The 15250-nt window shown below is 40.2% G+C and overlaps 1 protein-coding gene across 1 annotated transcript; it reads right to left on the bottom strand.

The window, feature by feature from the left end:
* Positions 1-1712: 1712 nt before the first annotated feature.
* gsx1 (GS homeobox 1) lies at positions 1713-2702 on the bottom strand (the record flags this gene model as incomplete). Its single annotated transcript, XM_080040592.1, is given in 4 exon segments — positions 1713-2065; positions 2174-2609; positions 2611-2676; positions 2679-2702. Coding segments are annotated over 4 exon segments (879 nt in total).
* Between the last annotated feature and the right edge of the window lie 12548 nt (positions 2703-15250).

The raw sequence follows: 15250 nt of genomic DNA, 5'->3' as shown, positions 1-15250 counted from the left end.
CAAATCTTCAGACAGAGAGCAGCTGTAGCGGTGCGTAATGTAGGAGCACAAACATGGAACTTTACGCTAAGCTCGTGGTTGGGTCGTTCTAAGATGTTTTAGTAATCAGATGAGTTCAAAATTCATGATAAATTCATACCAATACTTTATTAGATTAATTTAAACCAAAAAGCCTACATAAGTAGTCTGCCCAAAAAAAGAATTTGAGTTTGCAGATGCTGCGTATTATTTGAGTTGTCATACTATTTTATTGTTTGGTATTTAATGATTTTCTGATGAGAATTACATTATAAATGCAAAATTATAGTCATGTTTTTTAAATTGTATTTAAATGTAAATAACACTGGCTGAGGTGAAGAGGCTCGTATTAGGTCTAATACACACCTGCACCTCATAAAACTGAGAATAAACTTGACCTCACTGGTGCGTTTACAATAAGAACAATATGGGTCGTGGACACCAAACTGTGTCTTTTCCTCATTTATGTTCATGTTAGATCGATATCTTAAGTTATGCACACTCCTGATGCACCATTATACTCCCACAGTGATTATTAACTCAGAGACACGAGACGGATCATTTCAGCGGATGAAACTTGAAAAGAGCTCGAAAGGACCAGGCAGTGATATCTGGGTTGAGTGTCCCCGAGGGAAAGCGCATAAAGGGGCCCCATAACAACGTCTCTAAAGCCTCTGCGTGAGTAATAAAGATTATTGAGGGTTTGATTTACTCGGATGGAGTTCAGCTCAAGTGACCTAATGGGCTCTTCTAAATACACAAGCACATTCATTTTTGTCTGTATATCAGTAAAAAGAAAAAAAAACTTTTGTCCATCCCAATTTGCTTTGGCTCTTTGAACAAAACATATGAACCTTGTCAATAACTTTTTTAGTCTCTTTCTCACAACATAACCACCACACATCCTATTGCGCACAGCATTACATTTATACCAGAATGTTCAATTTTTTAAATTGCGACTGCAATAACGCACAGCAAATATCGCCACATAGAGCGAGTTCAAAATGTGTGGAGATTTAAGTCATGATACCATATTGACCAAAAACTATCGCCTAGTAATTGGAATTATCTTGTTGTCTTCTCTCAGCTTCTTAATTTTGAATACAATTCAATGTCCAAACTGTTACCCGAGGTTACCCTGCGCCACTGTGCGCACTCGGTGGTGCGTAAAGACCAACATATTCAACTCACGGGACAATGCAGTACTTCGCTCAGAAATATTTTTATTTAAGTATCAACATTTTTAAATAAATAAATATTCTTCAATTACACTGAACATATAATTTCAGAGTGAGCAATGTGTGATTGAGGGAAATTCTCTCCAGCTTTCCATATCTGAAGTCACAGTTCCTTCCACATAGTATGGATCTAACCATGTATACAAAATACTGTCTTCCCCAAAATACTAATAAACAATGTTTTTTGTTGTTTGTAATTTGGGTTTGTACAAATGTGCCTACCATACTCATCGGACTGGCAACAACAAGTGGATCGTTTTCAGAAAAAAACTACATACAAAACGTACAACAAGTATACAGCTATACAATAACTCAGGGAAATTCCCTAATTAAATATTCTCTTTTTCTTTGTACAGACGACTGAACACAATGGATCAGTCTTTTGTTTTTTGGCTGTATTCAAAATCATGAGGACCAAAATCTTTCAGAAGGGGGGGAAGGCATGGGGGAGAATGTTCAGGGGGAGACGGACAGGTCCACGTCCTCCTTTTCGGACGAGGAGGGAGATATGGGCATGTCATCGTCCTCTTCTTCCGAGCATCTCGCCGTGGACAGCGACGAGCATTTGCAGTTATGTGATCCAGACCTTTGGCCGCTGCCCTTGCCCTCCTTTTTGTGCTTCACTCTGCGGTTCTGGAACCAGATTTTCACTTGTTTCTCGGACAAGTTCAGATATGTGGCGATCTCGATGCGCCTCAGTCTGGAGAGGTACATGTTTGAGGTAAACTCTCGCTCCAGCTCCAAAAGTTGAGTGCTGGTGAAGGCTGTGCGCATGCGCTTGCTGCTCTGAAGTTTGCTGTTGCTGTTTTCTGCGAGAGTAAATAAAGAGAACTTGTTAGCCACTGTGGTATGATTAAAAACAAGTCAAATGTGTATTTATCAAAACGATCAAACAAAGTTAATCAGCGTCAACTCACCGATGGAGATGCAGTGGAACTGTCGCGGGTCTGGGACTGAGTACGCAGCCTGGTATATGCCCGGTGCGTGGCTGAGGTTGAGGCTGTTGGATGAAGAGTGATGCCTGGACAGAGCCGAGTGACAGTATTGCGTGCCGAAGGGAGGGAAAGACGCTTTGAGGAGCGGCAGTGTAGGCGGTGAAGGATGTAGATGGGACATGCACAGCGGACAGAAGCACAGCAGCCCGGCTTTCCTGGAGTGGCAGGAGCCCTGCAGTCCGTGTGGGTGGTGCGGAGCGTGCACGGCGTACGGGAATAAAGGTGGGTGGTTCTCGCTCCCCTTGTCGCTGGCCTCCCTTAAAATCAAGGAATCCACGAGAAAAGACCTCGGCATGTTTGCAAACAAGCGTGTTGTTCGGGGTTGGTTGAAGTAGAAGCCGCGGCGCGTCGCTGTGTCAGCCTGCTCTCGTCAGGACGGTGGACAGCGAAGTGGTGCTGAAGGCGCACCACCGCTCTCTTAAATAGTCCGCCGTGGACTCGGTTCGGCCATGTGACGGTTACGCTGCAAGCGGCCAAGAGCTCTCAATAGGGTTTTGTGCCTTTCTCTCGGCATTCCCACTGCACGCTTCCCCATTATTTCACTTGTTAACTAAATGAACTGCATAATGTAGTCTATTCTTGTCAGCCCCACCCACGCCGCAAGAGGCGGCACTGCCCATTCTCCCTTTTATCATCACTCTCATTTTATCATTGAGCAGAGCTTAAAGTTGCGAGAGAAAACGTTCCTGTCACTTGTGGACAGCCATGCATTCAAGTTTTATCTTAGACATTGAGCAGCCTATTAGGTATAGCCTACCTATATGTGCAAGACTTTTAATTGTGTCAATGTGAATGGAGAAAAGAGAAAATACTTAATGTAACTTACTTGTATTACGCGTGTGATTAACAACAGCAGGTAAATTACAGAACCATTTACGGACATTTCCTTTCAAATTAAAGGGCCATAATGCCTGTATTCTAATGAAATTGAGCAAAGTGAAGCCATTCAAATGTAGGCTATCATCAGCTGCATGCGCACATGTATTTATGTTTTTGAATAAATGCCAACAATTCTTATATCATGTCTTGTGTGCGTCTGAACCTGTGTTTAATTATGTGTGACAGGTCACTTGTATACCTCACTGACAGTGTTGGGGGCCAACATAACCAGCAACAGCTGAATATAGCCTAAAGTTTATGCATATCCATTTTAAGGTTAATGTGTCATTTCTGGGCACAAAAAAGGGACAAGTCATCGCCTGGAGGCAGTGCTGTTAAAGAGCAGTGATTAATTCCTTTGCTCGGGCCCCTGCCGAGTCGGGGGAAAGAATATGTAAAAATAACCAGGTTTTCACTCTGCGGCCCTTATTGAATGTCATTGTGGAGGGGTTTCAATGAGAGAGAAAGAGAGTCGAATTAAAGTGTGTGACAGCGGCGGATAGACGCAACAAAGGCGACTCTGTCATGAGGAGCCCAATGCGCGGCGCGTGAAGCCCCCGCCTCGCGCTCTGATTGAATTAAGTAATAGGAAAACATTTTCTTTCACTTTAACGCTCTCCGAACAAGACCTTCAAAGGGGACGGGAGCCGTAATGTGTGAGTAAATAGTGGAATGTGAATTCTATTCCTTTCAGCTTCAATCTTCTATTTCCCGAACACAAAAAGCAGTCCGTTTATGTCTGAAAATTAGGGACAAATATGAGGACATAAACCTATCTATCCACACGAAGTTATGGCAACTTCCTATGGGGTTGTTCTTGTCTTTCTGTGTTGTTTTTGGGGGTAAAGCCAGGCTATTTCAGTACAGACAAGAACATAGTATCCAGCTCCCTTGTCTAAAACACACGACCGCACATGACTGTGTGATGCTCTCTGCTTTCTCCTCATATAAGAGGCCTAATGTGCTCAGACTTTTACACCGCTAATCTTCCGTAAAAGGCCAGACCTGTAATTAGGCTGCGCCATTAAAGTAACTACACATTAGCAGCAGTTAAACCCTTTAACGCCACCAAATATCCATATTTCCATTGCTGCATTTTAGTTTTTCCTTTAATTTCCTGCAAGGAACCATTAACTGTAGTCTGTCAATATTGCTCCACTCTCTGAAAAAACCGTAAATTCAAATGTTCTCTTATCGCCTTTTTATTATGATTAGGGAATCGTTCAATAACACGTTTTCGTCGCACGTTAAAAATTACTTTAATTCTCAGGGGTTGCCAGATCATATGCTTAAGCCTAGAAGAAAAAAATGGAAGAATGTGTAATTCCTGCTTGCCCTGAACGCAACATATTTCTAAAAGAGACTTGAGTCTCAAAACTATATGTTTTACAGCGGCATGAGCGCCTGGGTGCTGCTGGCAGCTTGATGCATTGCTTTACATAACGATGTTATCAAAGGCCCTAATTTTCGAATTATGTACAGCAGTCACCCCGTGGATAGGAATAGAGGTTTCATGGGTCGTCACGCAGGGAGGCTCGTCCTCATTTGCAATCCCAACTGGAGACTGACAAATAGTTTTGACCTCCCTCTGGAGGCGCGGGCCAGAAGTGCAAAGAATCTCATTCTCCATAATCACTTGTTACTGAGATAAATAATAGAGCGAAATAGCCCACTCACATAATAACAACTCTATTACTTTTTTTGTGTGCATTTTTTTTGTTCACCAGAGTCCCACGCGAAAATATAGATATGCATTTATAGCCACTTATGATAAGGTTCATGCATCATCACATCCATATCTGTGTTTTTCGCCCACGGACCAATGAGACAGACTCATTCAGCTTCATGTGTTCAGTAACTAGCATACAGCTGTGGGCTGGTAAATCTTCTTAACGTTCCATGTTTGATACAGGAGGGGAAAGCAATGCCCCCTGAAATAGTAAATTATTTATAAGATATTAAGTTGGAACAATTGCCATCACTCAAGTTCATCCCTGATGATAACGCTGACCAGTGCCTGCTGTGCCGTTTTGCAGAAGCACATTTTCAGGGGGCTTTTACGCAATTATACCCAAAGATCTCGTGCCTGATGACATAAAGAGAGCAGTCTGTTTATGGAGATGTAGTCAATATCTCCTTTTCTTTTTAGTATGAATAATTCATAGTTTTAAGACACTATCCCCCCCCTCGCTTAATATGTACACACACTTAAACACCCACACATCTCTAATACAAATGATGGTTTTAGCTGACAGTGTAACAGGATTTAAGGTCCCAGTGGGGTTTGGCCCAGCCGCGGATGGGCGCTGTGACTGTCGACGTGACACAGAGGGCCGGCTGCCCCTCCTAATCTCCCCCTGAGGCAACATCACAGGCCGCAGATCCTGCTGCACCTTCTATGGACACACAAAGGCCTGATTATCATTCATATGCTCACCATAAACACCAGTCCAATAGATAACAGATGACACATAAGTACCAGCTGAATGGTGCAATATGTTGAGGCTGCTGGAGTCTATGGGGACTAATGAATCCTTAAGAGAGGGGGAGAGTGACAAAGAGATGCAGTCACTTGAGGGACCATAATGTGACAGATATAAGGCTCCACAGGTGAAAGTGGACTTGGGAGAAACCAGTGGTATCTAAATGCTAAATATGGGTTTTCTTTATATAAAAAGGCTTGTTTTTATAGCTTGTATGTGTATGTATCTGTTTTATCGTGGTGATTAGTGACTGATTACATCTAGAAAGTGGAGGCATATTTAAGTGACCGTTTCAAGATGATAATTATGTAAAAGCGCTGCTTAACTCAGCAAGGCCTGACAATTTATAGGATCAAATAGAGCTTTTACGTCAATGAAAGTTACAAGAAATACGTGGCATCAGGCAAATCCAAAGAAAACAGAATTTTTGTTTTCCATTTTATTCTAGATTTGTTTAGGGGAGTAAGGCTCTTACCAACCTACAAAACCCAGGATAAGTCTGTGACTGACTATTGGACCCACTCTTTCTTTTTGTATTCCTGACACCCAAACATAACTTGTTGTCACCTAAGTTTAGATGAAATGTTATTATAATTTTCAGACATTACAAAAGTCTAAAATACTGTTTTTTGATGCCATTTTAGATTATTTCTCTTAGACTCAATGTGTTTATTTCAGTCCAGTCCAGTACGGTGATGATTGAGACCACCAATAAAAAGAGAGGGCGAGCAAACTAGAACAATGACATCAGCTAATACAATTGGTGAAAATAAGTGTGTAGGTGGTTGCTAAATCTTTTTTTTTCTTGTTTTTAAATTTCAGGAAACTCAATGGAGTCTCCTCCAATTCTTCCACAAGTGTTCAAAGTAGAGTAAGTGAAAAGGGTATTATAGAGGTATTATACAGTATTATTCAAATGTACATTTATTTGTGTGATTTATTCTGCCAAGAAAGAATGTTAAATTACATACACACTCACCACACACACACACACACCATGCTGCACACTGACACATTCTGCGTGTGAGAATAGGACAAATGACGGATCAAACCTCATCCTGAAACAAGTCAGACCTGCAGTCCAAAGAGGTGCTTCGTAAAACAATCTCCTAGCAACCTCCATCATGGAGGTCCACTAGAACGTCCCACAGTGTAAAAGGATCAATATAATTCTCTACTTATTGATTTTAAATTTAGTTTTTCAGATGAATTTTTATTTTTTTAAACTACCTAAGATGAATTTTTCACATTTTTATGCAAATGGCCATGCAGCAAACCTCTACACAGCCGGCCGCAGTGACCGTCTCAGTGAGGCTTTCAACCGAACAAAGTTAATGAATAACTAATTATCAGAGTAAAACATCTGTCTGACGAAGAGCTATGTTTTGGATGTACAACCCACTTAACAATTGATACAAATGAACAGAGGAAAGTTTGGGTTTTTGTTTTCAAAATGCTGGCAAACCTTTTCTCATAAGTGGGCCAGAAAGTAGATGTAGCGTAAAAAATAAAATAAAATATATGTTGGTAGCTACTTTGTCGATCTGATGCATCACTGATTAGAATAATTTCACCTTCTGCTTATAGTTTTCTGGCCTGTGCTCCTAAACTCCCAGTCTCCATGTCAAACCTCCAAACCATAAAGTTTAACTTCTCAACAAAGGTAACTGCCATAAGCATATGAAACATATTTATATATATTTAATATATCACTACAGGTTAAACAAACGTATACTGTAACTACCTTTGTGTAATTGTTTTGGCTTTGCTGAACATTAGTCTTCCAGAAATTTGAATTTTCAATTTAAACAAATAATATAAAGACACAAATAGTATACACAAGAACTATTAACAGAAATGTGTATATGAAGTGGAATCATATATGTAGGAACGGTCTTTGGGTTGCCTTCAATTGGTTATCTTTGTGTCAAATCAGTTATCTTTGTGTCAAATCAGTCACAAAACCTGTAAGACTAAGACAATAATATTCTTGTCTGTGTCTATTCACTGTAGTTAGAAATGGAGAACACATTTAATGCAGCCTCAAATGTATTTAACACTTTTTTAAATACAAGTAGAGGTTTTTAAGGAGCTTTTGAAAAATGTAGTTATATATTTGGTGTATGGTTTTCAGATATTTTTGCACTTTCTTTTCTACTAAAAGCCTCTTTGCCTAGCTGTTACCCTAACACCTATTTACCTCCTGAATTACCCACTTACTTCTCTGATTATTGGTCGGAAATTTCATACAGTTGACTCCATAAATCACTGCTCTAGTAATATTGGCATTCCCTTTTTAGCATTTATGATTCATTTAACATAATTGCAGTGTAAATTCAAGTGAGCTAATTGGAAGTTATAAAAGTGTTCTCATTCAGATCTTCGGCAGAAAGATGCCTGCTGTGGGCCTGGCCTGTGTGTGACAAGAATAAATGAGAAATAGATGCAAACCTGACAGTCTGGCCTTTCTAATGAGCTCATTTACATCTAAATGTGACAATCTTATGGGAACTCAAATGGCAAAGAATCTCTGCCATGAACTTTTTTCAATTGAGGAACAAGACAAAACAGTACAAAGCAACATCCAACGTCCTGCAGTCTAATACACAAAGCATTTGTGAATGAATGAATTTCCCAAATGTGTCTTCTTACAAGTTTCATCTATCAATTCTCACATTTTCCCCGACAGTGCAAAATGATTAGAAGTTGGGTTTTGCTCAAAATGTCGTTAGAAAGCTCCACAGAGCCATTAAAGGTCTAAATATATTTGGATGATTTCAAATTCCCTTTTGATGTGAATCCATTGGTTCTGGTATAGATATGTCTCAAACTTCCCCTTTGACCCTTTTCATATAAAAGCCTTGAAATGCTCTTGAGAAGGGTTTGTTACCCCGCGGAGGTCAGTAGGCGATTACGTATGGCTGACTCACATTTTTCCAAATCAGCCGACTCTTGGCCTAGAAATAACAGGTCAAACCAATGAATTTAATGAACCCTTCCAGACACAATGAATGCCTCTTGCCGTTTGAACCCCAATAAAGGGATATGGGCAGGTCAGCAAGCCCTTTCAAGGGGGTTTGTACACAAATGTGACAGAATGCAGTTGCTTCAGTGTCCGCGCTGACAAGTTGTTCAAAGTGCTGGGGATGTCAGTGATAGTGCCTTCATCCACACTGCTGCCTTTGTTCTCCATTTTGTGTCTGTTGCTCTTTCACGATCAGTCCCACAAGTACAAAAGCGAGAGAATGCAAAGCGTCTTTTGCGATGTTCCGTTTGCCTCATTTCTCTACAACCAATGTTATGCTGTAGGCCAAACAAGTGGGAGACTCCATTGTCGCGGAAACAAAGCAGAATTACGGCGCAGAACTTCTGATGGCGACTCGCTACTCCTCCCTCCTTTTCATCGCTTTACTTTTCTGATCCTCCCCTCGTTCACTTTACCCTTTGTCTGTTGTCACTTTTTTAATTTTTAAATGCTTTGATGTTTCCAGTAGTTCTCAAAATGGTGAGGGAACGGAGGAATCAAAGCCAGAGGGACCAAACATCCGACTATTTTGAGTTTTATCTTGAACTTTTGAACAAGTATCGGCATCAAGTGTGCACTGTGCAGCTGGCAAGTGTTTTGTGCTCGGTCGAGAAAAAAACATCTTTAAGCATATGGTATTTGTGTGTTCGCTTAATTGAATCAATTGGAGGCCCATGGGAAACCACAGAGGGGGGTATGGGTTAGGGAGGACGGAGGTCAGAGAGTTAGAGCAGGAGGGTGGGAGGGATAAACACTCCACAAACTCATGTAACCATTACTTACTCTTTTTCAGCTCAGCAGTTCATTACTACCTCCTTCTCAGTGTGTTTCTCTAAACAGCAGGGTGAAAAAAGAGTCTTATAGGAAGCAGACTCTAAAAACAACTGTGATTCCTTAAAGTTTATGGTTTTCTCATTAAAGACCTCCTGCGGTTCGGCCCATTTCCTCTCCATTCATCTCACATTACCCTCACCTCAGAAGTCTCTATTGTTTCGGGATTGTTGTCATTTTCTCAGGGAAACCAATGTTTCGAGTGTCAACACAAACCCCTTAACACTTTGGCATTTTTAAAATAAAACCGATGACGGTCATTCTGTCCACTTTTAAAGGGATAGTTCAGTATTTTTGAAGTGGTGTTGTATGGGGTACTTATGCATAGTTTTTAGTGTTACCTTATGGAGATGGCAGTCAGTGCAGTCATTTGAAGGAGTTTGGGGGAAACATCGCTCTCAGTCTTGTTCTGTTGCAAAACGTTTTTTTTCCACATATATAAATGCTAATCTAAAACCTAAATGTACGTTCAATTTTATGCTAAACTGAGAATTTTTCAACAGCTTTAGTTTGCCGCTAGAAAGCAGTTTATTTTTAGCCTGGAAATCCAGACCCTATTATCTTGAACGATAGAGGGTCTGGCCATGATCAATAGTAATTCCCAACTCAAGGGGCGGCTCCTACTCATGCATTTCAAATGCAACTGCTCGCAATTGGATAGCACTACAACCAATCAGAGCAATGAACAAGGTAACGTATTAAGCCCCGTTCGACACAGCGGGATTAACTGTCTAATTAAACTTTTGGCGTGGTCGGTCGGCAAAACAGAAAGTTCCTCTTACTTGCTAATGAAAGATTTGAGTGCCGTCTTCCAAATCGTAAAGGGTCGAGGCCAAAGCGTCTCAAACTCAAACAACATATCCGCAGCCATTTCTGATGTTTACTATCACGTCTTTGACGAGGCATGCACAGACCAACATGCGCAGCAAATTTAATTTGCCAGCGCTTAGTGGCAGGTCTGGAAATGCCAGGCTAGTTAATTTTTTTATCACTCCGCCAATCAGATGCTCGACTCAGAGCTACTGCGGATTACTCAAGAGACATAGGAAAACAAAAATAAACGGCTGTCTGGTGGCAAACTTAAGCTGTGAAAGAAATCTCAATTTAGTGTACAATTGAACGGATATTTAGGTTCAGGTTACATTTATATATGTGGAGGACCACGTTTTTCTTCTGGCTCCCTCTGCAACAGTACAATGCTGACTTCTGCTGCGGCGACATCTCCCCTAAACTCCTTGTAGTGACTGCACTGATTGCCATAAGGTAACAAAATATGCCTAAGTAACCCATACTTCAAAAAGACTGAACTATCCCTTTACCCAAGTGATGTAGAGAGAGGATGGAGTTGAGACCGTTTCCTGAGTGAGAGCCACACATTTTAAAGGCAATGAATGAGAAATGTAGGGCCATTTGCATAAGTATACGAGAAGACCCTCTGTATGATTTTCATAACCCAATATCCCCTTTTCTTCCCAAATTTCTATTGCAGGCATTGTGATTTGGAGTCAGCTTTTGTTGGATTCCCACCCCCCCACTTTTGTTGTTGTTGCAGTTTACTTCCCCCACTCCATCCTAATGACCTCTGCGACGGCTTTTTACTCCGTCTCACACGCTGCTTTTGACTAAAGTGGGAATATATGGCTCGGTCTCAACTTTCCCTCAAGAGCAGTGTGAAAAAAAAGGTTTAGGCTAATTCAGTGTCTATATGACCATACATGTTTAGAGGCAGTGTGATGACGGGTCACTGCCCATCTCACAGGGTCCTTCAGTTTTCTGCAGATGCGCTCTATTCAGGAGGCGACACGCGGCGGGACGCTGCTGAGAGGCAGTTACTATTTCCCCATTACCATAGAAACTAACACACTGGCTTTCAGCTGGTCTAGGCCAGGGTCCACTGACACCAACTTTCACACTACTCCAAGTGCTGACAAAAACCCCAAATGGATCTCAACTCTCTGAATAATGCCCATTTGTTTGCTATTACAAGTAATAATAAAGAGGCCTCCCTTTTTGGGACACTTTTTATAATCAACACGAGATGCATTCTGAAGTAAACACTTAGGAAAAACTACAGCAGTTTACATGTTATAAGGGAAAAGTCAAACAACGAGTTATCAGTTTCTACATTCATGTTTATCTTGTCCATGAGCTGTATATGTTGTAGCTGTCTCTCTGACTCTTTGCAAATATGTTATACAATGCCTGAGAAAATTGAAATATTGTGGCAAACTTCAACTGAACAAATTTGAATTTAAGAAAAAACATTTATTAACTTGCTGAGAGTTTCACGAATACTGATACTGTACCACTCTCACATCTGTACTATAAATATAAAGCTACAGCCAGTAGCTGGTAAGCTTAGAATAAAGACTGGAAATGGGAGCACAGCTAGCATGGCTCCATCCAATCAAAGATAACTAAATCCACTTACTAAATTACATATATTTTTATCTTGTTTGTTTAATCTGTAAAATAAGTGTAAATACAACACAATGTGGTTTTACAGGAGGTTAGTCTCAACAACTACCTACTTGGTAAAGTTGTGCTAGCTTGCTTTCCCCCTTGTTTTCAAGCTAAGCTAACTGGCTGTTGGAGCTTTGTTCTTATTTACCATAGGCCTATCTAGATTAATGTTTGTCTTAACAATGAGGAAAATGTGTGTTTAGGTCAGTTGAATTTATTTTTCTGCTAGTCTTTGTACATGTTTACATCCTTACTCTCTACTTACAACGTAGCCTATGCTATGGGTCATTATTGGGCAACCAATGTGCAAGGTACAAGTTACAGGTCCAAGGGAAAAACTGACGGTGTGAAGCAGTGAATCTAAAGATTTGGCATCATGAAATGTAACATGATGCCAAATACCAGCAAGATCTTAATCAAAGTTTAACTTATCCAATGGATAAAACATTGTAGGTTAGTTTTATATACATTTTATTTATGTCCATGTTTACATCCTATTTTCTCTTAAGTGTTTTGCAGCTGCACAACCATAAGTTTTATTCCCAGAAATGTATTATTTTAATTTTATCCACCCTGAGTGTATGATGTATATATTACATGGTATATGTAATAATTGGGCATTGTAGAAAGTACAAGGTCAGAGTTCACAATTGATCCTCTCACCCCTGGCAGGTGCAGCTCACAGGAGTGAGAGGAGGCGGCCCCTCATCTCTCCCACCTCTTCACGCTGCTCAGCGAGAGAAAGGGAGGAGTGTAAATGAGTGCACTCCAGAAAGCCATCACCTGCTCCCTCCACCCTAAATTCCCCACTAACTCTGGCAGACAGAGATATACTACAACCCGACTCAAATGTATCCAACTCCCATTAATGAGAGAGGGAAAGAGGGGACGGACTGAGGGAGGGAAGAAGAGAAGGGGTATTAAGAATTGCAACCATTAGCATCCGTGCCTTGATTTAGTTTTTTCTTCTGTTTTGTTGTTTAGAGTATGAACGCATTCATCGGCAGCAAAATGTACATTTGTCATGCTTATAGAGGGAACTGAATTGGACTGGAATGGGGCATTGAGTTTGTGCGCACAGAGAGCCCAAGGGTGAGGTTGTGTATTGATGGATGCCCCTCCCAGCTTCTCCCAGATTCCCCCTCTATTGTGACTTTGAGTGAATGTATCCTCTTGCTAAGGGCACTGGAATGTGTCTTCTCAACTCATGTGATGGATGGGGCCTTGTTTTGCACTCCTCCGCCCCTCCCTCTGAATCCTCCTTTCTTTCCCCCAGCCTTTGACTCTTTCATCGCATCCTTTTATTCGGCACCAATAAAAGTCAGTGATTCTTCATCAGCCGTTGTGCAGATCTGAGGGCCGCTGTTATTTTTTATCAGGAGTGTGTCACACATCACCATTCAGCCCCTCCGTCACACAATTTTCAGACACTGGCATAGAGGCCGAAGCAGGTGGAGATACACCATCAATGAATTAGTCAAATGAGACACTGGGCATATCCTTTAAATTAAATTTAAATACTTGGTTAATGTTGTGCACGGGGTCTCTCTTGCCATTTCTGCACAAGGGTGATATACTGTTTAGCTTGAAGTAGTTACCAGAGCATTAAATACTCCTAAAAACATCCTAATACATACGTAAGTAGAGATAAAACATATTCGAAAGAAAAATATTTTTAAAGGCTTAAATTCCACTTTAAAATCTAATCACAACTTTATTTGTTTGATATTACATTTTTACAACATTTTTGTAAATGAAAGTAAATTAAAATATAAAACAAATCGACTACTTAATATACATATATTTAAAGTGAGTGAAAAATACACATATCGTGAAAACACAGATCACATCCCATTCACTGGCCCACCGTGAATTTACTCTGTACGATAAACAAACAAAAACCAACAGGAGCTAGCAGTGCAGCACACTATGATGCCATAATCTGCTGTTTTTCTGAGTTCTTAATTCCATATGCCTGAAATCCTCGTCGCAATATTTTAGTTTATTTGGCTGATGTTTCACATAATGGGAAATGTCCTTAAAATCTAAAATAATCTAATTGTGAACTAAAGAACTGTACATCACTTTTAAGTATTACAAGACAACAGACCTTTTATATGTGTAAAATAAAATATTGTTGTTTGTCGCACTTCATCTCTCTCTACACTCTTTACGTGCCTGTTGTCGACTCTCCACGGAAGGCACACAATTACTAAATAAAATGTAATATGATCAGATCATCAAGATTTGATTCAACTGAAAATCAATCCCAGTGCAGCCCTTCGGATTTCTTCATACCATATACTGTATATTTCATGCAATTCACCTTGAACATTGAAGGTGCCCTTATTCCCATTTTCTTCCTCGTTTGCAAACCGAGATTCCTCACACTTAGACATAATTTCCCATCGGTGGCCTTGTGGAAAGTCCGAGTGCCTCTATTTAAAAAGTATTATTCAACAGAGTGTTACATAAGAAGCTAAGAACAGATGTCAGGCTTCGCAAATGAATCATCGGCTCAGTCATCATGCCAAACAACGGCCCTATGGCACTCAAAGCACTCCATGACATTTTATACAATCTAAAAAGACCCATACACACCTGAATACAGGCAGGAGTATCACTTAGATGAGTATTAACACTTTTCAATTTCAGCTTTACGTACAGAGACAGAGACATATCATTGCTAATAGCAGTAAGGCTGTAAATGTAAGCAATGGTTATTTTAAAAGAACCATAGTCAGGTTTATGCTCAGTTATGGGACCTTGCTCTTGATCTTGATTGAGGTGGACAAATAATAGAACTATATATACTATACAAGAGGTCAGACCAATTAATCCTGTAACGGAAATTGAAATATTTTGTAGATAATATGATTATTTTGGAATCTCCATTCATTAGTTGGAAATGACACATGGCATTATTGGATTTATAATTTTTTTTATCTAACCAATTAGGTTTCTAATAACAGGATTTGAGACTCATATTTCAATGAAATAAAATATATCTTCACTCCAGAAGATGCAATAAAAAGTATTGTTACAATTTAACAGCACACCATAGGGGCAGATTATTACAAACACATCTCATGCAGTGAGATGACAATATAACAAAGTCTTCAAGTCACGTCCAGCTGAGCAGAGGTCAAAGCTCAATCTGTCATTGGAATTTGCACAAAACAAAAGTGAATATAATTGGATGATTGGAGCTGGAGCATAAGCACTAAGGTCTGTCTAAGGTCCGTCTGAACTCTGTGAAATATCTCAAGGCCTACAACTCAATAATAAAAGAGAGACCTGAAAGTCTCTCAGGTAAGA

Source organism: Ammodytes marinus (genome assembly GCF_949987685.1).
Source record: "Ammodytes marinus genome assembly, chromosome: 14".
NCBI classification, from domain to species: domain Eukaryota; kingdom Metazoa; phylum Chordata; class Actinopteri; order Uranoscopiformes; family Ammodytidae; genus Ammodytes; species Ammodytes marinus.
Note: the sequence above shows the minus strand (reverse complement) of the source record. Positions and strands in the feature narration are given on the sequence as shown.